The 25,564-nt window shown below is 45.3% G+C and overlaps 1 protein-coding gene across 1 annotated transcript in view; it reads right to left on the minus strand.

Annotated features, from left to right (window-relative positions):
• Positions 1 to 12,780, minus strand: part of DOCK5 (dedicator of cytokinesis 5) — a 109,172-nt gene extending 96,392 nt beyond the window's left edge. The window contains exons 1-2 of the mRNA XM_073557148.1: positions 11,290 to 12,780; positions 3,973 to 4,056 (exon numbers count right to left, since the gene is read on the minus strand). Coding sequence (XP_073413249.1) covers positions 3,973 to 4,056; positions 11,290 to 11,332 — 127 coding nt within the window. The 5' untranslated portion in view covers positions 11,333 to 12,780. The remainder of the gene's footprint in view (positions 1 to 3,972; positions 4,057 to 11,289) is intronic.
• Between the last annotated feature and the right edge of the window lie 12,784 nt (positions 12,781 to 25,564).

A 25,564-nucleotide genomic window follows, 5' to 3' on the forward strand; every position in this document is an offset into this window, starting at 1 on the left:
CCGGTATTTGTTTTCCTTCCTTCTTGGCACGGATGGATGCCAGGCAGTTGTACCTATCGATTTCCACAAGTGCAGACGTATATTACATATACAGTTGATGAAATCTACACAATGCAATCGTAGCATGACCATAGACAGAAGGAGGGGAGTGCCCCATAGCCAAGGCAAAACGGAGCATCCTACCTGGTGCGCTTTACATCCTCAGATGCCACCAAGCTCTATAGTGTCATACAATCCAGTCGGGAATTTGGGCATAGATGCTAAAGTAGGTTGGATTTACAGGGATTGCAGAAAACTAAAAGGTCTGACCAGTTTGTCCACAGTTAAGAGGTATTTTGTGGTCTCACGTGGTGTGGTGCTTTACCGTGCCCCCAGATAGCCATCAGACTGTTCTCAGGAAAAGACCATTACTAAACTAAAACCTGTCAACTATACTGGGAAATTGGTTAATGTTAGAGTTTAGAATACTTCTTTAGATACGCAAATCCCAAGCATAGCTGGCCTTTTCAAATCCTTTTTCACAGGGTCACACCAGTCAACTATAGTATGTATTTACCCTGTGTCACACAACACTCTGTCCCTGTCATTGTCCCAAGCACATCCATGGGAGACACCTTTGTTATAGAAAAAAGTGATTTTTATTTTACCAATATTATTGGTTATTGCTAGCTAATAAAATCACACTAAGTTTCAATCTGCCATCTTCAGTTCTATATTTACAGACCCCTTGATAAGCAGTTTACAGTCTGATCCAAGTAAAAGATTTTCTCTTGTGCGAGTGTCTCTCTCAGCAATATAGGTTGGATATGAGATCTGTGCATCCAAGGTTCTGGAGTCTTCATTAAACCACATATCAACACAGCTTCTATCCTATATTTTTTCCTCTTCATGTGCTTTCCTCCTTATCTGCAGAATATTTTCTCCACTCTCCCTGAAACTGTACGTACCTTCTCACCTCTCCACACTGTGGAGATCTGTATACAACATCTCCCTACTGGAATCTCTGACACTGTGAGAAGGGAGGGGGCGTAGAGAGCCGTCAGACCTGAACGCGCGATCTGATGAATATATATCATTTTTGCAGATCACTTAGGCAGTGACACACTACAGCAGAAAAAGGTTTTGTTTTTTTTGTTTTTTTTATGAAGACGATCTAAAAAGGTTCTTAACTTTGCATTTAGGAACCAAATGTACAATTAAAATTCTGTGCAGAGGTGTGCATAGTTTTGAAGGACCTCTATTTTACACTCACCCGTACAAGCTGGCTTGTAGAATACAATAACTTGGAGCTAGAGGACTTTTTCCTAAGTCTGGGCTATTCCTATTATGCCGCTTTCACGTGACTGATATACATGCTCCATGCATGGACCGGCCTCGGGTCTCCTGACCTAACCTCAACAGCCTCACATATGCCGTAGGCCACATGCATATACAGTCATATGTTAAAGTTTGGGCACCCTAGTTAAGCTTTTTTCTTTATAAAAATTTTGGTTTTTGCAACAGCTATTTCAGTTTCATATACCGGTATCTAATAACTGATGGACTCAGTTATATTTCTGGATTCAAATGAGGTTTATTGTACTAACAGAAAATGTGCAATCTGCATTTAAACAAAATTTGACCGGTGCAAAAGTATGGGCACCCTTATTATTTACTTGATTTGAACACTCCTAACTACTTTTTACTGACTTCCTGAAGCACTAAATTGGTTTTGTAACCTCACTGAGCTTTGAACTTCATAGCCAGGTGTATCAAATCATGAGAAAAGGTATTTAAGGTGGCCACTTGCAAGTAGTTCTCCTATTTGATTCTCCTATGAAGAGTGGCATCATGGGCTCCTCAAAACAACTCTCAAATGATCTCAAAACAAAGATTATTCAAAATAGCTTTTCAGGGGAAGGATTCAAAAAGTTGTCTCAGAGATTTAACCTGTCAGTTTCCACTGTGAGGAACATAGTAAGGAAATGGAACAACACAGGTACAGTTCTTGTTAAGCCCAGAAGTGGCAGGCCAAGAAAAATATCAGAAAGGCAGAGAAGAAGAATGGTGAGAACAGTCAAGGACAATCCACAGACCACCTCCAAAGACCTGCAGCATCATCTTGCTGCAGATGGTGTCACTGTGCATCGGTCAACAATACAGCGCACTTTGCGCAAGGAGAAGCTGTATGGGAGAGTGATGCGAAAGAAGCCGTTTCTGCAAGCACGCCACAAACAGAGTCGCCTGAGGTATGCAAAAGCACATTTGGACAAGCCAGTTACATTTTGGAAGAAGGTCCTGTGGACTGATGAAACAAAGATTGAGTTGTTTGGTCATACAAAAAGGCGTTATGCATGGAGACTAAAAAACACAGCATTCCAAGAAAAACACTTGCTACCCACAGTAAAATTTGGTGGAGGTTCCATCATGCTTTGGGGCTGTGTGGCCAATGCCGGCACCGGGAATCTTGTTAAAGTTGAGGGTCGCATGGATTCAACTCAGTATCAGCAGATTCTTGACAATAATAAAGAATCAGTGACGAAGTTGAAGTTACGCAGGAGATGGATATTTCAGCAAGACAATGATCCAAAACACTGCTCCAAATCTACTCAGGCATTCATGCAGAGGAACAATTACAATGTTCTGGAATGGCCATCCCAGTCCCCAGACCTGAATATCATTGAACATCTGTGGGATGATTTGAAGCAGGCTGTCCATGCTCGGCGACCATCAAACTTAACTGAACTGGAATTGTTTTGTAAACAAGAATGGTCACAAATACCTTCATCCAGGAACTCATTAATAGCTACAGGAAGCGACTAGAGGCTGTTATTTTTGCAAAAGGAGGATCTACGAAATATTAATGTCACGTTTATGTTGAGGTGCCCATACTTTTGCAGCGGACAAATTTTGTTAAAATGCAGATTGCACATTTTCTGTTAGTACAATAAACCTCATTTGAATCGAGAAATATAACTGAGTCCATCAACTATTAGATATATGAAACTTAAATAGCTGTTGCAAAAACCAAAATTGTTATAACGAAAAAAGGTTAACATTAATAGGGGTGCCCAAACTTTAACATATGACTGTATAAGGCTGTTGAGTTTGGGTGGGGAGACCCAAGGCCGATCCATTCTTGGATCGTGAAGGTCACAACTACTGAATTCAGGTCAGGAGAGAATTGACCGGTCCAGATATGGTGGTCTGGTGAATGTCAGATGTATGAAATCGGCCTAAGGGCCAATTGGGTTTAATATTTATCCTGTAAACCTCACTAGCACCATGATTACATGGAACTGGAAGGACCCAACTTATCTCTACTCCTCCTTTCAGCCACCAGCTCTCCGTCCACTGGTTTCTTTCCTCCCCGACCTTGTGCATCCTGTGGTCTACAAACGTCACATAGGCTAGTGTCGGGTTTAGGTTTTTATAGGAGGACGCTGCTGATGAGAACTTAGAATTCCCTTCAGATTCATCTGCCATAATCAATTCTAGGACTGCTCCGATATCTAACAATAAGGTTATGTCCTCATGAGATGATCAGTATCATCAAGAAACACATTGATGGGCGAATACAATTTGATCTTCTAAAAAAAAAAAATTCCAGGGATCTAAGAGGAATTTTGTTCTATCACTGCGCCGATTATTGACCTTTCTTTTTTTTTTTTTAGTATAAAATTTCCTGCGGCTAACATTAATGTCCGTCTAAGCAATTTTTTAATAATTCTGGGAAAACTACCTTTTCGGGCTTCGTTCACATCTGTGTTGGAGGTTCGTTTGCAAATTCCATCAAGATGTTGGAAAATCCAGCGAAACCTCTGATGGACCCCATGAAAGTCAATGACGACCATTGGGCACCACTATTTTCCGCCATACAATCTGTCACGCTAACTAAATTCTTTTTCAGACAAGAAAAAAAGGATTTCTTGAACTCGGGCCAAAGACAGACGTGTGCTTGAAAGATGGCAAAGAAGCAGCGTAAGCGTTCACCTTCATATGTCTCCAATATCTGCACAGTATCCCCAACCTGAAGGCTCAGCTCCTCTCCATGTGTCGCCTGGAAGTTGTAGACGGCTGAGGAGAAAAGAAATATCACATTGATTATAGCGGTACAATACATAGAAAAGGAAAATATCAAAGACGAGCTATCTGGAAGTGATTTCCTATCCGTTCTGACATCATCTGTGCTCAATCCTCAATATCGTGAGATCAAAAGAGCAAAAGTACATATCTAGGATGAGAACAGGCCGCTACGTACAGAACCATCATGGCCAGACGTGAATGTTTACCGCCATGCAATGAAAAATATAGCAATATTCTAATTCATTTTATGCATCAATTCTAGACTTCAAGATCTCTGCTTGCGGTCAGTGAATGAGAAACTAAATGATTAATTACGGTGCATCTATCCGCATGTACATAATGCAAGTTCCTATTCACCGACGGCAAGCCGGGCTCTTAACAAAATGTAATTACAAAATAATAACCTATTTTTTCCTAGGAAAGAAAATAAAAACACATATATTATATATACACATTTGATTTATTAATTAATATCACCTTCCCCATCCCCTGCCACTCCTGTTCAGACACTTCCTGGGTCCCCTACTAGTCTCTTCTTTGCTTCCTGTCTGCTTCAGACACATGACTGCTGCAGCCAATCACTGGCGGTAACAGTAAAGCTTTGGTCAGCACTGCGGCCAGTGATTGGCTGCAGGGGTTACTGTCCGTCCAGATAAGACAGCTAGTACAGAGACCAGCTGCGAATTTCCCACGCTTTGATCGCCACTTAGGCCAGTGATTGGCTTAATGGGTCACATGTCCTTCAGAGAATGCGTATTGGTAGCCTACTTTCAGGAATTGTCACGATTTTTTGGGAAACAGTCACAACATATTCACTAAAATGTCCCAGGATTAAAAAGGGGCATGGTTTAAGGGAAACTCTCAACAGAGATCTGAAATCCCAAGAGGTAGTGGGCCAGTCCTTGACAGGTTAGGCTAGAACGTCTTGAAAATTCCCAGGATCCCATTTAGTACCGTACTTATATGATGGGCTGTAGTGGTCAGGTGTTCATCAGGAGTAAGCGTGATTGCCTGCAGTGGTCACATCTATCCAGACAAAAGACAAAGTGCAGAAACCAGTTGTGTACTTTTGGCGTGACGGTCACCAACGCGGTGGTCACATCTGCTCGTACATAGTCACACATCTGCCTGACCCAAAAGTGTGCCCTTCTCGCCCGTTCGTCAATGCTCCTACCAGTGTTTAACTTCAGTGACCACGTCTGTCTGGGTCAAACCGGAAGCATCGATCACTGCTGAGATCAGTGATTAGCAGCGGTCACTCGTCTGTCTGGGCCAATAAACAGTACAGACACCGGCTGTGTGCCCCCTGCGCGTTGGTCACTGCTGCAGACAATGATTGGGTGCCGCTGTCACATTTCCACCTAGATGCAACAGCACATACAGGGAATGGCGGTGAACTTCCTGCACATTGGTCACCGATGACCAGCGGAGGACCCAAATAGAATTCAAAAAGGATTGAGGGTGGCATTACCTTTTTTTTTTTTTTTTTTTTTAACAAAAAATTTAAAAAAATTGCAATTTCAGTGGCTGACAACTCCTGTAACTGCACTGCAGGTTGCAGACAGATGGCGGCTGTTCATAATAACAGCACAATGATAATAGTTGGCCTCCACCCGCCCCCCTTGTTTCCAGTACTCTATCTATATTGTTATCACGCCGGCCAAAAACTTCCTGTGCTGGCGGTCATTGAGCGGAGATATTACACTTATTGCTAAATCAATGGAAGCCGACATGAAAAACAAGTGCATAGAAGTGACTCAAGTTTCCTGCTTACTGCGAGCCGAAAGAAAAGTAAGACCTCTGAACTTTACACCTTGCGAGAAAGAAGAGACAGGCGCGGGAACGACAATCGATATGTCCTGTATGAATAGTCTTATATTACAAAAAAAAATAGCTGGGACACAAGCTAAACGGCCAGATTACAGCATTCACCCAGCTTTCCTAAGATCCTGATTGTCAAAGCGGATTACTTCTGCAGCAATGGACAGAGGCAGGAGCTTTCTTGATGGCCATATTGGTTGCCGCACAATTTTAGTTACTTCACGAGGCCACACACTGTGAAAAAGCTTTTAAGCGTCTGGTAAGAAAGCCAGTCTTGGCACATCTCGTAGGAAAATTGGATCATTGTCATCTCCTGACCGCTCCTTGGATGGATCGCATTGCTTCAAGCCTTCAATTTTCTTACCATTACACTCTGCATTGCAGCAATTTCCTATAAAGTTAAAACCTCAAGCATTGCTCATCCTGCGCCCCCTGGTTCTATTGGGACAAACACCAGTGAGTGGAGGATAGTTGGTGGCACATGCACCAGAAGACCCCCAGTCCTGGAGATAGGTACAGGTCCTACAGGAGGGACAAGCATCTACCAAACATTTATGACATCCCATGTCTGATAGGTGCGGGACTTAGAATCGAACCCACATCTATCTCCAGAAAGGAAATCCCCCATTTTGGCTGGTATATGCCCACTAGTAAGTGTAGTGCTGGCGACACAGGTGCCAGGGATCTCAGTTCTGGAGACAGATGCTGGTCCCACCTAAAAGACCTACACCCATCAAACATTTATGGCACAACCTGTCTGACAGGTGCAGGATCCACAGCTATCTCCATAATGGGAATCCCCCATTATGGCTGGTGTACGACCACCAGTATGTGGAGAGCTGGCGACGAATGACCCGGGTACCCCAGTTCTAGAGATAAGTAAAGGTTCTATAGGTGGGACCACCATCTAGAAAACATTTATGGCACATCCTAAATCCAACAGGTGCGGGACCCAGAGTCGGACCCAAATCTATCTCCGAAAAGGAAAGCCTCCATTTTGGCTGGTGTATGACCACCAATGAATGGAGTGCTGGCGACACAAGTGCCAGGGATCTTAGTTCTGGAGACGGGTGCAAGGGACCAGCATTTATCAAACATTTAGGCCATGTGCACACGTTGCGGATTCTGCTGCGGATCCGCAGCGTTTCAGGCTCTGCGGGTCCGCAGCAGATTTAGTTGCGTTGTACAGGACCATTGTTTTCAATGGTAAACTGAAAACCGCTGTGCACATGCTGCGGATTTTTCCGCGGGTTCAAATCCGCAGCATGTCAATTCTTTGTGTGGAATCCGCAGCGGTTTCACACCTTCTCCATTGTAGAGGTGTGAAACAGCAGGGCTAAACTGCAGGCTAATCCGCAGGTAAACCGCAGGTCTTTTGACCTGAGAATTTACCTGCGGATTTTTCCAAAATCCACGCGGAAAATCCGCAGGACCTCAAACTACGTGTGCACATAGCCTATTGGCACATCCTAAGTCTGACAGGTGCGGGACCCAGAGTCGGACCTGACTCTTATCTCCATAATGGGAGTCCCAAATTATGGTTGGTGCACGAACACTGGTAAGTGGAGAGCTGGCGACGAATGTCCCAGATATCCCAATTCTCTAGATAGGTGCAGATTCAATGGACAGGACCAGCATGTATTAAACATATATGGCACAGCCTATATCTGATAGATGCATCTATCTCCAGAACGGGGATCCCCTGTTCCGAAAGGTGCATAATCACCTGCGAGTAGAGAGTTGGCGGAGCATGCGCCGGGGGACCCCAGCTCTAGAGATATATGATACCAACATCTATCAAATCAATTTATGGCATATCCTATGGATCTCCCAGAGATATCTATTGTTGGACAACGCCTTTAATGCCGGTCAATGTCCTCCAAAACGAGTGCCATTGTTACTGCCTACACAGCTTAGTGGTTTATCCACCCTTGGTCCCTTTAGTTACTGGGCCTAGCAAAACAGAAGCACAGGCCTAATTGCCCATAGCAACCGAGACTGTCTTGGTGTCGGGAAGGAAGCAGCCATATTTTTTTTTTTTTAATATAACCCTTAGAACCACTGTGAGTATATCAAAGCTTCAAGAGCGACACGTTTCAGCTCGTCTGTAATAGGCGATATGACTACTCAGGTGTCGCTGCATCGAATATAGTGACAGCCCTATTTATGAAGCGCTTTTTTCTGACACTTGTGACGTGTTATAGTTGTCAGGAATTAAATGGAGCGTGGCTTTCAAGTGGGGATTTGTCAAAACTGATAAATTAGAGCTGCTGCCCATGGCAACCAATCAGATTCTGCCTCTCATTTTCTAATGGCCCTTTGTAAAATGAGAGCATGGACCTGATTGGTTGCCAATGGCAACTACTCCTCTTTGCTCTAGTTTTGATACCTCTCCCTCACTGTTTACAAATGATTTATACCTTTCCGTGTAAATTAGAGAAAAAAATGACAGGAACAAACTAGTAGCTGCTCTGCAATACGTTTCACATGCAATAAATTACAATTTTTTTTCTCATAGGAAAACACTAAAGTCACCACATGAATTGCAGTAACGCCATTTTTACCACAACTTCCCGTATCTGGTCCACAAGGATCATTATTGAAGCCGTCGTGCTAGAAAAACTCCGTGTAGAGCTCAATTTAATCTGAGTTCCTCAAATCATTACCTAAAAACCAATGGTTCTCCAGCTGGTGCTGAACTACAACTCCCAGCATCCACAAACAGCAAGCTTGCTGAGGAGGCCATGTTGGAGACCGCGGTCTTCAACATCAAAGACACATCTGCTTAAAGGGGTACAGCATGTCACGCAGCGGGACCACAAAGCAACCGCTGGGGATTTCGGTAGCTTGCGTCTTTATCATTACAGAATGTAATGGAAGCCGCGAGCTTTTCCCAAAACCGAGATTGCCGCGTGGCCCTAGACTAATGCCGGGCTCAGACGACTGGGTCAGAAATTGGGCCAGTCGCGTTTGCAGATTTCAGACGCGACTTATCCAAATTGCGGATGTGTGCTGGAGCTGCCTGTACCTTGCCAGCAATGCATGCTGCCATTTTTTTCAGAAAGACCTTCGGTCCATATCGAAAATGAGCTATGTGCACCGGTCCCCCGACCATAATGCGTCCGCGGAGCACACCGATTAAACACTCTTCTGAACGAGCCCTATATTTTAGGATATGTGCACACGCTGCGGATTCTGCTGCGGATCCGCAGTGGATTTGGCCCTGCGGATCCGCAGCAGAATCTGCTGTGTTGTACAGTACCATTATAACCTATGGATAATGGAAACCGCAGTGCACATGGTGCGGAATTTTCCGCGCAGTTTTTGCTGCGGTTTCCAATCCGCAGAAAGAATTGACATGTCATTCTTTTCTGCGGATTTCGCTGCGGTTTGCCCATCTCCTCCATTGTAGAGGTGATAAACCGCAGGGCAAAACCACAGGCCAATCCGCAGGTCAGAAGACCTGCGGATTTTGCAAAATCCGCACGGATTTCAAGAAAGAAATCATGTACTGATCCCCAACAGTGTGGAGCATCCAATTTTCAGCCATTTTTAGTCCATGTCCATTTTTTTTAATCATCCATATTTCTTGTCTGCAAAAAAAAAAAAAAAAATCCAAGGTTCTCATACCCATTAAACAGCAAAAAAAACGGGCAGGGCTCAGTTCACACAAATATGGCATCCGTCTGCTTTTCCCTTCACCGACCCATTGATTTTATTTATTTATTAGGCATTGCTTAAATAGCACCATTAATTCCACAGCGCTTTACAGACATTATCATCACTGTCCCCATTGGGCCTCACAATCTAGTTTCCCTATCAGTATGTCTTTAGAATGTGGGAGGAAACCGGAGAACCCGGAGGAAACCCACACAAACACGGGGAGAACATACAAACTCCTTTGCAGATGTTGTCCTTGGTGGGATTTGAATCCAGGACTCCAGTACGGCCCGCTACGACACTGAGCTGAGCTGCCCGCTACGACACCGAGCTGCGCTGCCCGCTACGACCACCGAGCTGCCCGCTACGACCACCGAGCTGCGCTGCCCGCTACGACCACCGAGCTGCGCTGCCCGCTACGACACCGAGCTGCGCTGCCCGCTACGACGACGAGCTGCACTGCCCGCTACGACACCGAGCTGCGCTGCCCGCTATGACACCGAGCTGCCCGCTACGACGACGAGCTGCACTGCCCACTACGACACCGAGCTGCGCTGCCCGCTACGACACCGAGCTGCGCTGCCCGCTACGACCACCGAGCTGCCCGCTACGACCACCGAGCTGCCCGCTACGACCACCGAGCTGCCCGCTACGACACTATAGATCCATGAATCCGATGCAAACCAAACATCTGTGGGTTTTTTTGGTTCACGCACACTAGCAAAAAGACATAGACAAGTGAACAGCCCCACAGCCATAACATGTCCGTGTTCTATCCATTGTTTACATATGTGAAAAACAGAAGTCACAGTATATTCACACGTAGCTTTTTTTTAACAGAGATTTTTAGTGCAATAACTCTCCAGTCAAAACGTGTGGTTTTTGGAGAGTTTCGGCTCAAAAAAAAAAAAAAAAAACCCTGGAAAAAAAACTCAGTGTGAACATAACCTACATGAGACATTGCTATCAAATATGGATTCTTATTAATTTATTAGTATTGTTTTTAATAATGTCGATATTGGCTTTTTTAAGACTGAAAACGATAAAAAGTTAAAAAAAAAATAAAACTGGAGCTAGATTCTACAACATTTTCCTATGGTCAGGTTTCGGCTCTCACGTTGCACCCTGCAGCTTACACCTGCTTTTAGGTGATCAAAGGAGCGGGACAGACACAAAAGGTGGAGCGTCACCTCAGGGTGCTGAAGGTGCACCCATCAGCTACAAGTGTTGGGGTTCAAGGGCAAAGTCAGGTAAAATCTGAGCCCAAAACCTAGAATAGCTGAACCCTGCACCAACACTCCAGCAACAACTCTATGGGTCCAATACAACTTCTTAAAGAACACAAACTTCCCCAGGACAGGGTATAAGGAGTACATGACTAAGGTGGAGTTTATGAAGATAACAGTTATGTTTACTTTCCTGTTAATATGTAACGATTAGGAAAAATACAACTAGATACATTTTTTTACTCCTGCAGAGCTGAGATGTAGCAGAACTGAGCGAGTCAGGTCACTCTCGCTTTGAGTTGTTTTCGCACTCTCCGTTTGACTTGTTGGAAAATCCACACTTTGTGATGAATGACAAAGTCAGCTCTGCTACATGTACTAGACACATCATCAAATCACACAGCGGCAATGGCTTGTTTATGGGCATGCAAACGTTAATCAGACTTTACAATGCTTGTATACTGTAGATCAGAGCTGGGCTGCAAAGCTTGCAATCTAAAACGAAGTGTCGACTCACCCACTCCAAACTTCTCCCTCTTAGTGGGTATCCACCGGGCCATATTACATTGGGGTCTTTTGGAGAGGGGGGTAAAGTTGGCACCTCTGAAGTTAACGTGCAGGGCTCCTGCCCTCCCCGTGCTGCTCACTGTATTCCACCATGTTCTGTGACTCACAGGGAGGGTGCTGGGGCAGGAGGTGGTGCAGCAGAGGGGGTAGGAGTGGTTACTGGGGCAGGAGGTGGTGCAGAAGAGGGGGTAGGAGTGGTTACTGGGGCAGGAGGTGGTGCAGAAGAGGGGGTAGGAGTGGTTACTGGGGCAGGAGGTGGTGCAGCAGAGGGGGTAGGCGTGGTTACTGGGGCAGGAGGTGGTGCAGCAGATGGGGCAGGAGGTGGTGCAGTAGAGGGGGTAGGAGTGGTTACTGGGGCAGGAGGTGGTGCAGCAGATGGAGTTGGAGGTGGTCAGCAGAGGGGGTAGGAGTGGTTACTGGTACAGCATATGGGGCAGGGGGTGGTGCAGCAGAAGGTGGCAGCAGTGGTTACTGGTGCAGCTGATGGGACAGGGGGTGGTGCAGCAGAGGGGGTAGGAGTGGTTACTGGTGCAGCAGATGGAGTAGGAGGTGGTGCAGCCGAAGGGGTAGGAGTGGTTACTGGTGCAGCAGGGAGAGTAGGAGTGGTTAGTGTTACAGCAGATGGGGCAAGGGGTGGTGCAGCAGAGGGGGTAGGAGTTTGTAGAGTAGAGTCAGAATAGTTAGGACTAGAGCAGAGCAGGGATGGGGTAAGAGGTGGTGCAGCAGATGGGCAGGGGGTAGTGTACTAGGGAGAGCAGGAATAGTTAGGGGTAGAGCAGGGATGGGGTAAGAAATGGGGCAGGAGTGGTTACTGATACAGCAGAGGGGGCAGGAGATGGTGTAGTAGGGATAGTTAGGTGCAGGGATGGAGTGAGAGGCGGTGCAGCAGCAGATGGGGTAGTAGTAGTTAGGGGTAGGGCAGGGATGGGGTAGTAGTAGTAGTTAGGGGTAGGGCAGGGATGGGGTAGTAGTAGTAGTTAGGGGTAGGGCAGGGATGGGGTAGTAGTAGTAGTTAGGGGTAGGGCAGGGATGGGGTAGTAGTAGTAGTTAGGGGTAGGGCAGGGATGGGGTAGTAGTAGTAGTTAGGGGTAGGGCAGGGATGGGGTAGTAGTAGTAGTAGTTAGGGGTAGGGCAGGGATGGGGTAGTAGTAGTTAGGGCAGGGATGGGGTAAGCCGGCTTACACTGGGAGTCAGGAGTTGATTATTGTTAAAAGCAGCTGCAGAAGTGGGAAATGCGAGAAGGGGGCTAGCAGGAGAGCAGGAGGAGGTGCAGCAGCAGCGGGCAGAGTCCTGCAGGTTACCTGGCAGGCAGCAGTGCTGGGCTGAGTCCCTGTCAGGCTGCAGTGATGGTGACTCTGGGCTCCTGCTGCCGCCTCTGACCCTCACATCTTCTGGAATGTGGCAGGGAGGAAACCGCCGGGCAGTGCCGGGTGCGGCCGCTGGGGGCAGCAGCTGATGGCCGCAGTGACTCCTCACGAGGAGTTTTGGCCTCTGCCGCTTCTCGTTGTGTCCGGGAGCCGCTCTCGGTGATGGCTCCGTGTCTGCACCACCACGTTCTGTGTCCGCGGCTCAGATGATGAGTTGTGCATTGGCTTTATCTCTTTCCTGCCTCAGTAATGGGGTCATCATCCCCAGTGCAGTGGTGTTCCGGAACTACAGCTCCCAGCATGCCAGGACAAGCATGGCAATGGAGTTTCTCCATGACTGGGGGTCATTTCTGTTTTTTTGCAGGAGTTTTACTATTTTTGTTTTTGTTTTTTTTTTAACCATGGAAACCAGATATGACGGAGTTGTATAAGGATCTGCTGCAATCACACGATGCGTTATTAGTGGGGTTCTGAGGTTGCACGCCTTTTATCAGGTTTTTGGCTTGTCATGCTATAAATAAAGCTGCTCCTTTTTTTTATACTCGCTGGTATTTGGCTTTGACAACTTTATTGATACCGCTGTCTGCGGATTACATGCGTTTTGTCTCTTCAGAGCGGCAGCCGACTAGAGCTCTAGCGCCATCTACTGGAAGCAGCGACGAACCCAATAGGTGGCGCTAGAGTGTTAGTCCGCGTCCTCTCTGAATTTGCAGATGTCATTTCCCAGAGCAGCATGCATGGCCTATAAGTCTCCTCACTCTGGCATGTCGTGTAAACGCCTTTTAGGTTCCAGAAATGCACTTACAACACATGTACTGTTGTTGTTTGTTTGTTTTTTTTAACCTGTGGATTTTCTTCATCGAATTGAATTCTATGGGGAAAACCTGTGCAGAAAACTCAGCGCAGCCGCACGAGAAAGTGACCTGTTGCGGTTTGGAAACTCACGCCGCAGATCAGTATTTTTGCATAGTGAAAACAGCGTCAAAAACTCATTGTGGGAACATCACCTAATGCCGGACTCGCACGTCGCGTGTTTGGATTTAATGTTCTGTTTCCTGCCTCAGTAATGGGGTCATCGTCCTGACCAGTGCAGTGGTGTTCCGGAACTACAACTCCCAGCATGCCAAGACAAGCATGGCAGTGTAGTTTCTCTATAACTGGAGGGGTCACTTCTGTTTTAATGCAGGAATTTTGCTATTTTTGAATTGATAAAATCCGCCCCAAACGTGTCTCCACAACAAGAACTGACATGTTACGGATTTTAAAAACACAGCAAAAGCCTATTTTTTTCAATGGATTCCGCCCCCCCCAAAAAAATAAAATGGAGGTTGTGACTCAAGTTAATTTATCCACTTTGCTGGTACTGTAAAATCCTGTGGATTTTTATCCAATGCAATGCAAAGTGACTGTGTGATGGCAGCAAAAATCCGAAGTAATAAGGTGCTTTGTGCCAATCAGTGGTGTTAGCGGAGTTATACAGAGCTCAGCGTTCTGAGCACTGCAACATCTACAGCAGATAACACAGTGATTTTATGAAAATAACAGCATGATGTCCAGTAAGTGACATCACTGAAATCAGGGTCTCTGTCCCTTACATTATTCTTCCCTCTGATTGCATGAAAAAACCTGCTGACTGATTCCCTTCAACCCTTCCACGACATTTCATCATGGTTGGGAAGGGGTTCCCACGAAATGACATACATTTATGTCGTGGCGATCATGTGGGCACAGGAGTTGTGGCAGCACGATCGCTGCCAACAGCTTGGCTTAAGTTATAGCCAAGAGCCAGCTGTCATACAAAGCTTTTCATCATAAAATGCAAAAATAATTCTATTTTTTATAAAATAGTTTTTATTGTGTAAAAAGTGGCAAAACATAAAAAACGATGTAAATGAGGATCGCTCTAATCGTACTGACCCGAAGAATAAAACTGCCTTATCAATTTTACCATATGGTCATATGAAAAAAAACCCCTAAAAAACAATTCCCGAGTTGCTGGTGTTAGTTCATTCTGCCTCCCAAAAATTGAAACAAAAAGCAATCAAAAAATGTCATGTGCCTGAAAATGGTACCAATAAAAACGTCAACTCGTCCCGCAAAAAACAAGCCCTCACATGCCTCTGTCGGCCAAAATATGGAAACATTTTTGCTCTCAAAAACTTTATTTTACAATAAAAGCGTCTTTTAGTGTGTTTCAGCGGCTAAACAGAAAAAAACAATCTAAATCTGGTATCGCTGTAATCGCACCGACCCAAAGAATACAGTTGTATAATCACTTATACTGCATGAGGTATGAGTACCAGTTCTTCGCCTGCTGTTGATTTGTTAATTCTGCCTCCCAAAGATCGCAGTAAGGCTCGGTGCACATTTATCCTGCGCTCTACAATGAGTGCTTACACCAGGGTTTCGGTGTAAATCTCTGAAAAACGTGATTCAGATGGAACCCCCGGTGGGAGATTACCTATAATGAGGCAGATGGAGGCACTGTGGACGCCATAGAACCTGTGATCCCACGGTGTCCGTCTATTTAGAAGTGCATAACAGCACAGTTGACCACAGTTTTGTGCACCTCTGAAAGGAAGGATAACGCTGAAAAGATGCCAGAGTCTAGAGTAACTCTCCTGCCTCATAGTGAATGGATCCTTTGTGGGTTTCATCTGAATCGCATTAGATGTAAATCCCAAAGTAAGTGCTCAGCGTAGAGCGCTGGATAAATGTGATCCCAAGCGTTATGTAAAATGTTCCCAATAAAAGCTTCAACTCAATCGACAAAAAACGAGGTGTACGGAGCAGAGCCGTGTGTGTACGAGGTGTACGGAGCGGGGCCGTTTGTGTACGAGGTGTACGGAGCAGATCCGTGTGTGTACAAGGTGTACGGAGCCATGTGTGTACGAGGTGTACGGAGCGCAGCCGTGTGTGTACGAGGTGAGTGGAGCCGTGTGTATACGAGGTGTATGGAGCGCAGCCGTGTGTATACGAGATGTACGGAGCGGAACAGTGTGTGTACGGAGCGCAGCCGTGTGTGTACGAGGTGTACGGAGCGGAGCCGTGTGTGTACGAGGTGTACGGAGCCATGTGTGTACGAGGTGTACGGAGCGCAGCCGTGTGTGTACGAGGTGAGCGGAGCCGTGTGTATACGAGGTGTATGGAGCGCAGCCGTGTGTGTACGAGATGTACGGAGCGGAGCAGTGTGTGTACGGAGCGCAGCCGTGTGAGTACGAGGTGAGCGGAGCCGTGTGTATACGAGGTGTATGGAGCTCAGCCGTGTGTGTACGAGATGTACGGAGCGGAACAGTGTGTGTACGGAGCGCAGCCATGTGAGTACGAGGTGTACGGAGCAGAGTCAAGCCATGTGTGTACGAGGTGAGCGGAGCGTGTACGAGGTGTTTGGAGCCGCGTGTGTATGAGGTGCACGGAGCAAAAATGTGCATGTATTTTGGCATTGGGGGGCCCATTTGAAAGTTCGCACCGGGGCCCATAACTTTCTAGTTACGCCACTGCTCACCGGGTGGCTAAGCAGTACTATACAGCCAGAGGCATAACTACCGTAGTCGCCACTGCAACCATGCCCGGCGGGTAAGGGACCTGCCAATGCCAGGGTCTACTCCTCGGACTCACATTCAGCTAAAGTGTATTGCGGCGCAGAGACCCGTCTGGTCTGTGTGCGGCAATACATGCTGCCAGACAACTCAGTGACCAGCAGTTGACCTTGGACATGCACTTGACTGGGGGCGCATGGCAATGACTTAATGCACTTCCGTTGCCTGCACACTGAAGTCCGCTGCCATTGTCAGAAGATGACGCCGCGTGGTATGGGAGCCATATATACTGCTCAAAAAATAAAGGGAACACTAAAATACCATATCCTAGATACCACTGAATGAAATATTCCAGTTCCAAATTTTTATTCATTACATACCCTTTTATAAGGGTTGACATTAGAAAACCACAAAGAGCTTACATCTCTATAGAATTAGATAAAAAAAGAAGTCAACTAATGCCAGATCTATGCAAAAAAGTGCCAATAACTTTATTAAATATCAACTGGACAAAGCATACAATGTGCACGATAAATACCATAAATCTGAACTGAGAAAAGTAAGTTAATGTGTATGCACAATGTAAGTGCATATTGACACATGACCATTAACCAGAGAAAACAAAAAGCAAAAAACACAAATATCCTGAACTAAAAAGTAAAAAATATACTGCAAATAATGCATAAAGGTAATAATAATAATAAGGGTATTTAGTAAACATAATTTTGATCAAAATTTTTTTTTTTTATTCATTTCATTGTGCATTCAGTGCATATATGGGTGTGACCGCCCTCTTTCTGAGCTGGGAAAGCCATCCAGTCTGGCCTAAGCTGTTACTAGTGGTTCAGCCGCTCGACCCTTATTCACATTCACGCCACTTGGCAAGTGAAAAGGTTTTAAATACTAGAGTAGGGACTGTCCCACAAGGGTTGCCTTGATGGCTTGTACATTATTTTGATCAAAATTATGTTTACTAAATACCCTTATTATTATTATTACCTTTATGCATTATTTGCAGTATATATTTCCTTTTTAGTTCAGGATATTTGTGTTTTTGCTTTTTGTTTTTTACGATAAATACCATGTAGAAAATACAAAATTAGTAAAAACCAGTGGATAGTGATGCAACCATGGTGTGACTATACAGGCATAATTAGTTAGTCAGATCCGGGAACAGATGTAAATGTTACAAACAATGCATACATCCCATACAGGAAAGATGTATATCTTTGTACCGTGTTAGCCAGTAGATAGAAAAATATTCAGAATTGAGAGTCCTCAGTGGTTGATACCTTTTAATGGCTAACTGAAAAGATGGTAACACATTGCAAGCTTTCGAGACTACTCAGGACTCTTCATCAGGCATTGACTAATACAACATCTGAAGAATCACATATTTATGCACAACACAGCACAGAAAAAATGCAATAGATAAGACAAGTGACATGAGGCAGAATTATCAATATGGGAGAGGGAGAAACATAAATATTGGACCAGTACATAGATAAGGAGTCCGGATGTTTTATAGTCCTCTGATTGGGGTCTCCTAATGTGTTGTGATGCCCCCACCAGGTCTTGAAAGCAAATTCCTTAATTGATGTAAAAAGACATAAATCCATGCGACACATTCATTCCAGCACTGAGAGTGTCAAAGGTCGTCATAAATTTATACTCCCAAACACGTCTCTCTCTCTGAGATGTGAAGTTACCATTCAATACCAATAATTTCATATCCATGTTGGTGTGATCAGGGATACAGAAATGTTTTGCCACAGGTAGATCCATTCTTTTTTCTCTTATTGTGTGACGATGAGCACATATGAGAAGAAGAGTTGGAGGAGTTATCAGTGACTGTTGCTTGGTTTGTATGAGTGGTAATTCCCTATCCTTCTCTATTTTAGTTTATTCTACCTTCACGCCCCGGCTATTCCTGTGTTACATGTGAGTGAATATTTTGTGCTAAGAGTGGCGGAAGGCACTAAATAAAAAATATAAATGAAGTGCCTTTGCCACTCGGGGTCCACCGTGCGGTAGATGGAGAAACCGCAGCTAAGTGACGCAGAGCAATCTGGCGGTAATGTGCGCAGGGTTTAGATAGCACCCAGGTGCACAAAGGAATCTCTGTTAAACGCACAGAGCCAATAAAGCAAATATAACAACGCTGAACCTGTTCAGAACACAGGAACTCAGCGGTGCACAAGCGGTATATGGTCACCGGAGTAGTTAAAAAACGGCACTCACTCCGCCAGGACCTACCGTACTCTCGTGGAAAACTGCGCTGCAACTTCAGACACAAATAATAGCTGCTACAGCAGCGCGGCGTGAGACTTGCCGCAAGGTAACACCGCAGTAACGCAAGCGCGATGTTAGACGCTAGCAGGTGCAATAGTGGAGCAATGGCGCAGGCGCTGACTACTGGCTATAACTCATTCCCTCACACAGCCGTGATATCAAAGGAAGGGGTTTCAAATGAGTCATTCACCAGTCCATGCATCCATCCACATACACACAGCAGCAAGTATGACTATACTAGCGCATGGCGGAACAGACATGCGCGCTTTTTATAGCGAACGGGACCTTCCGAAAATCTCCAGGTCTCCAAGAGGAGCCAATGGGATCTGACACAGGACCTGAACACCTGACTCCCGAACTCCAATGGGAGTTCGTCTCATGAGCATGCTCAGATGCAGGGGTAGAGGACAGCCTCTGGAGAGAGTTGCCGCAAGGCAATCTCCTCTGCAGTCTCCTCTACAGCAGATGAAGAGCAGGAGGCTGCAGAATGTGAGGATCCAGATTTCAGCAAAGGAGAGGCAGAAATCTGACTCCTAACAATTTTGTATGCCTGCAGTTTTCTGTTAACCCTTGTTTGTGTTTCCTTTTTTGTCGGGATGGTGTACTACGGTGCAGAGCAGCACCCCTCTTCCCTGGGTGGGGGAAGAGAACAGACGGAGGGATAACTCAGAGGATAGCCCATTTGCACTCTGGTAAAAAGATCCCAAATTGCGGCAAAAAAAAAAGTTATTAGTTCTGAAAAGAATGAGATGAAAACATTTTTTTTTATCTCCAAAAATAACTTGGTCCTTTAATGCCTAAGTGGCTAGAATAAAACTATGGCATTGTGGGGACACAGTGCACATCGTAGAACCCTGGAAAGGGGCAATTATTTCAATTAAAGGCCCAGAAATCACAGGAGAGACAATATCTTGCATGTCTTTATCCAGTGCTGGCCCGGTGACCCGTAATTAAATTGAGTGCTTGTTTGGAGTGGGGCCACTTTAAGGAATTGTCCTGGGACAGTACATCACTATAAGTAATGGATCTGACCGCGCACAGTGCGACCTCACTATTTACTCACTCTCTTTATCTGCAGTGAGAGAATTCTGGATTGAACTCTCCTACAGGAATCCTTGTGAGCAACATTCATTGTCTCCCACCTGCTTTATGTGAACTTATAACACTAATGATAATTGCCTCATACACAATGACTGATCTCCTCTAGAGAAGGTGTGATTCAGGTAGGAGGACCTCTTTATCAGGTAGAGTATCTTAACAGAGATCAATTACCTGCAGCCACAACTAGGGGAGCTTACAATTATAACTCCGTCCATAGTTGGCTCCTGAGCTTCCTCTAGTGGCCGCTAAATGTAGCTGGAATTTAACCTGTTACTTTTTTGGCAGGGGATTTGGAGCTCTTCATCGGACAAATGGAGATTTGACCACTATGTGACAAATTTGACAGTGATTGGACTTAAACCTAAAATGGTGTTAAAATGGGGACAATCAATGAACAGAGAAAGGTCTTTAGGATGGTTTTATACTCATTGATTTGCCCTAGTCTAATACAGTGGGGCAAAAAAGTATTTAGTCAGTCAGCAATAGTGCAAGTTCCACCACTTAAAAAGATGAGAGGCGTCTGTAATTTACATCATAGGTAGACCTCAACTATGGGAGACAAACTGAGAAAAAAAAATCCAGAAAATCACATTGTCTGTTTTTTTTTCATTTTATTTGCATATTATGGTGGAAAATAAGTATTTGGTCAGAAACAAGCAATCAAGATTTCTGGCTCTCACAGACCTGTAACTTCTTCTTTAAGAGTCTCCTCTTTCCTCCACTCATTACCTGTAGTAATGGCACCTGTTTAAACTTGTTATCAGTATAAAAAGACACCTGTGCACACCCTCAAACAGTCTGACTCCAAACTCCACTATGGTGAAGACCAAAGAGCTGTCAAAGGACACCAGAAACAAAATTGTAGCCCTGCACCAGGCTGGGAAGACTGAATCTGCAATAGCCAACCAGCTTGGAGTGAAGAAATCAACTGTGGGAGCAATAATTAGAAAATGGAAGACATACAAGACCACTGATAATCTCCCTCGATCTGGTGCTCCACGCAAAATCCCACCCCGTGGGGTCAGAATGATCACAAGAACGGTGAGCAAAAATCCCAGAACCACGCGGGGGGACCTAGTGAATGAACTGCAGAGAGCTGGGACCAATGTAACAAGGCCTACCATAAGTAACACACTACGCCACCATGGACTCAGATCCTGCAGTGCCAGACGTCCCCCACTGCTTAAGCCTGTACATGTCCGGGCCCGTCTGAAGTTTGCTAGAGAGCATTTGGATGATCCAGAGGAGTTTTGGGAGAATGTCCTATGGTCTGATGAAACCAAACTGGAACTGTTTGGTAGAAACACAACTTGTCGTGTTTGGAGGAAAAAGAATACTGAGTTGCATCCATCAAACACCATACCTACTGTAAAGCATGGTGGTGGAAACATCATGCTTTGGGGCTGTTTCTCTGCAAAGGGGCCAGGACGACTGATCCGGGTACATGAAAGAATGAATGGGGCCATATATCGTGAGATTTTGAGTGAAAACCTCCTTCCATCAGCAAGGGCATTGAAGATGAAACGTGGCTGGGTCTTTCAACATGACAATGATCCAAAGCACACCGCCAGGGCAACGAAGGAGTGGCTTCGTAAGAAGCATTTCAAGGTCCTGGAGTGGCCTAGCCAGTCTCCAGATCTCAACCCTATAGAAAACCTTTGGAGGAAGTTGAAAGTCCGTGTTGCCAAGCGAAAAGCCAAAAACATCACTGCTCTAGAGGAGATCTGCATGGAGGAATGGGCCAACATACCAACAACAGTGTGTGGCAACCTTGTGAAGACTTACAGAAAACGTTTGACCTCTGTCATTGCCAACAAAGGATATATCACAAAGTATTGAGATGAAATTTTGTTTCTGACCAAATACTTATTTTCCACCATAATATGCAAATAAAATGAAAAAAAAACAGACAATGTGATTTTCTGGATTTTTTTTTCTCAGTTTGTCTCCCATAGTTGAGGTCTACCTATGATGTAAATTACAGACGCCTCTCATCTTTTTATGTGGTGGAACTTGCACTATTGCTGACTGACTAAATACTTTTTTGCCCCACTGTATATAAAGCTCAATGTGTGTGTATATTTGTATGTGTGTATGTCCGGGATTGGCATCCGCACCGTCACAGCTACAGCCACAAAATTTTGCTCAGTCACACGTCTGGACCCCGAGAGCGTCATAGGCTATGTTGTGGGTGAAACTTTAACCCTGCACATTCCAATTCACCAAACAATTTTGCCCCTATCTACATAATGGGGAAAAAGTGAAAGGAAAATTGTTGGAGGCAAATTGACAGCTGCCAGATGTGAAGAAGGGGGACTTAAGGAATGAGAGCGATGGCGCCAAAGAGTATATACCGTACAGTTGCTAAGGTGGGGCCCTGACATGGGATACTCACCACACACGGGGATATGAACGCACACACAAAATGCGCCAGACACTACCACGTGCTTCACCACATATACCACCCTCAGCACACATTTCACCACACATACACCAACCTCGCCACATAAAAGTAGACAGTTGTGGTAACTGAGGCCTATTATTCTTATCATTTCTATCGTGTTATCGTCCTTCTGTAAAGCTGGAAATAACATAATTTATTACCGTGCCAACACAGACCACCCTCTGACACAGACTGCAGGGGGAGCCCAGTATTACACAGGATAGGATTAGATACACGGCTCAGCAGTCAGTATCACACAGGATAGGATTAGATATACAGCTCAGCAGTCAGTATCACACAGGATAGGATTAGATACATGGCTTAGCAGTCAGTATCACACAGGATAGGATTAGATACACAGCTCAGCAGTCAGTATCACACAGGAGAGGATTAGACACTTGGCTCAGCAGTCAGTATCACACAGGATAGGATTAGATACACGGCTCAGCAGGCAGTATCACACAGGATAGGATTAATTACAGAGCTCAGTAGTCAGTATCACACAGGATAGGATTAGATACACTGCTCAGCAGTCAGTATCACACAGGATAGGATTAGATACACGGCTCAGCAGTCAGTATCACACAGGATAGGATTAGATACACGGCTCAGCAGTCAGTATAACACAGGATAGGAATAGATACACAGCTCAGCAGTCAGTATCACACAGGATAGGATTAGATACACGGCTCAGCAGACAGTATCACACAGAATAGTATTAGATACATGACTCAGAAACAGGATGTGCCAAAGGAGAGGACATTTTCATTCCAAGAATTTCACTCATTCCATCTGATTTGGTTTTTGATTTTAAACGCCTCCAGTTTCCAGTTCAACTGCTATTTGCAATGTCCATGAACAAGGCTCAGGGACAGTCCTTGAAAGTAGTAGGGATCGATTTGCAATCTCCATGCTTTTCTCATGGTCAACTTTACGTGATCTGTTCAAGAGTTGGAACTGCCAAAAATCTGTTCATCTTTGCACTGAAAGGAAAAAACAAACATGTTGTTTATCAAAAGGCTCTTGAATGAGTTGAAAATAAAATACTATCAATGCTTGGGTAATCATTTAGTTAATTTGCGTTGCAAATCTGTGGTGTTGAATTTATGATGTGAAATGTTTTTATGTGCAATATACCGTTGTGGCCAAAAGTATTGACACCCCTGCAATTCTGTCAGATAATACTCAGTTTCTTCCTGAAAATGATTGCAAACACAAATTCTTTGGTATTATTAGCTTCATTTAATTTGTCTTAAATTAAAAAACACAAAAAGAATTGTCCTAAAGCCAAATTGGATATAATTCCACACCAAACATAAAAAAGGGTGGACAAAAGTATTGGCACTGTTCGAAAAATCATGTGATGCTTCTCTAATTTGTGTAATTAACAGCACCTGTAACTTACCTGTGGCACCTAACAGGTGTTGGCAATAACTAAATCACACTTGCAGCCAGTTGACATGGATTAAAGTTGACTCAACCTCTGTCCTGTGTCCTTGTCTGTACCACATTGAGCATGGAGAAAAGAAAGAAGACCAAAGAACTGTCTGAGGACTTGAGAAACCAAATTGTGAGGAAGCATGAGCAATCTCAAGGCTACAAGTCCATCTCCAAAGACCAGAATGTTCCTGGGTCTACTGTGCGCAGTGTCATCAAGAAGTTTAAAGCCCATGGCACTGTGGCTAACCTCCCTAGATGTGGACGGAAAAGAAAAATTGACAAGAGATTTCAACGCAAGATTGTGCGGATGTTGGATAAAGAACCTCGACTAACATCCAAACAAGTTCAAGCTGCCCTGCAGTCCGAGGTACAACAGTGTCAACCCGTACTATCCGTCGGCGTCTGAATGAAAAGGGACTGTATGGTATGAGACCCAGGAAGACCCCACTTCTTACTCCGAGACATAAAAAAGCCAGGCTGGAGTTTGCCAAAACTTACCTGAAAAAGCCTAAAACGTTTTGGAAGAATGTTCTCTGGTCAGATGAGACAAAAGTAGAGCTTTTTGGGCAAAGGCATCAACATAGAGTTTACAGGAGAAAAAAAGAGGCATTCAGAGAAAAGAACACGGTCCCTACAGTCAAACATGGCGGAGGTTCCCTGATGTTTTGGGGTTGCTTTGCTGCCTCTGGCACTGGACTGCTTGACCGTGTGCATGGCATTATGAAGTCTGAAGACTACCAACAAATTTTGCAGCATAATGTAGGGCCCAGTGTGAGAAAGCTGGGTCTCCCTCAGAGGTAATGGGTCTTCCAGCAGGACAATGACCCAAAACACACTTCAAAAAGCACTAGAAAATGGTTTGAGAGAAAGCACTGGAGACTTCTAAGGTGGCCAGCAATGAGTCCAGACCTGAATCCCATAGAACATCTGTGGAGAGATCTAAAAATGGCAGTTTGGAGAAGGCACCCTTCAAATATCAGGTGTCACGTTTCCGCCAGACTTAGGGCCTGCTGTTCCGGTCGCGGCCACTAGGAGGCGCCGTACCGCCACTTTATCGTCAGACTCAGGGACGGCTGTTCCTGCCTCGGCCACTGGAAGGGGCCGTGGTTCTGTCACGTCAGGCTCAGAGCCTACTGTCCCGGCTTTAGCCTCTAGGAGGCGCCGGTCTGTCACGTCGCCGTTAAATTCTGGGTCTGCTGCTCCTGTCGTGGTCACTAGGAGGCGCTATGGCTCGCCCGGGAGTTATGGTGCTGACAGAGTAAGGGCACCTGCGCAGGCATCTGGTGGACGCAGGCTCCGCCCCTCTGTCAGTCATCAAGAGGTTACTGCATCTCCATCTGGCCTGGTCCTGGGGGCGGTACTGATGACATCATCAGTTCAGGAACCTATGAGGGATGACCTGATCCCTGAAATACCTTGGGACTGGTCTTGCAAGCCGCCGGATATATTCTTGGTTCCCCCCCGTGTGTTACTGTGTGAATTACTTTCTGACTGACTCTGACTTTGACCTGGACTTCTGACTCTCCTTCTGCCTAACGATTCTGTACCTCTGCTACTCTCCTGGTTTATGACTTTCGGCCTGAATCTGACTCTGCCTCTGCCTAACGATTCTGTACCTCTGCTACTCTCCTGGTTTATGACTCTCGGCCTGAATCTGACTCTGCTTCTGTCTACCGTTTTTGTACCATTGCTGTCCGACTGGTTTAGACTTGCATATCTCCACGTTTGTGTCCCGTATTGGAACACCTTTCTGGCGACCGTCCTGCTCTGGTCACTGCTCCTATTCAGACAGCGCCTCCTGGGCTCTGCTATAAATCCAGATCCCTGTATAGGGGTAAAGGGTATCAGTGTTTCTCGGGGTGTTGCCTGGCTGCAGCCCAGACCCGCAGGCAGACGTCACATTATATCCGGCCACATACAAAAAAACTGCTTCTTGTGTATATATCCACCATATACAAAAGCAGTCTCCCTGAACCTTTTTTTTTTTTTTCTCTCCCTTCTTCTGATTGAGCTGATTTCTGGCCTAAACACCTGGTTCAGTGC

Source organism: Dendrobates tinctorius, unplaced genomic scaffold, assembly GCF_039654945.1.
Source record: "Dendrobates tinctorius isolate UK_male_01 unplaced genomic scaffold, ASM3965494v1 ptg000245l, whole genome shotgun sequence".
NCBI classification, from domain to species: Eukaryota; Metazoa; Chordata; class Amphibia; order Anura; family Dendrobatidae; genus Dendrobates; species Dendrobates tinctorius.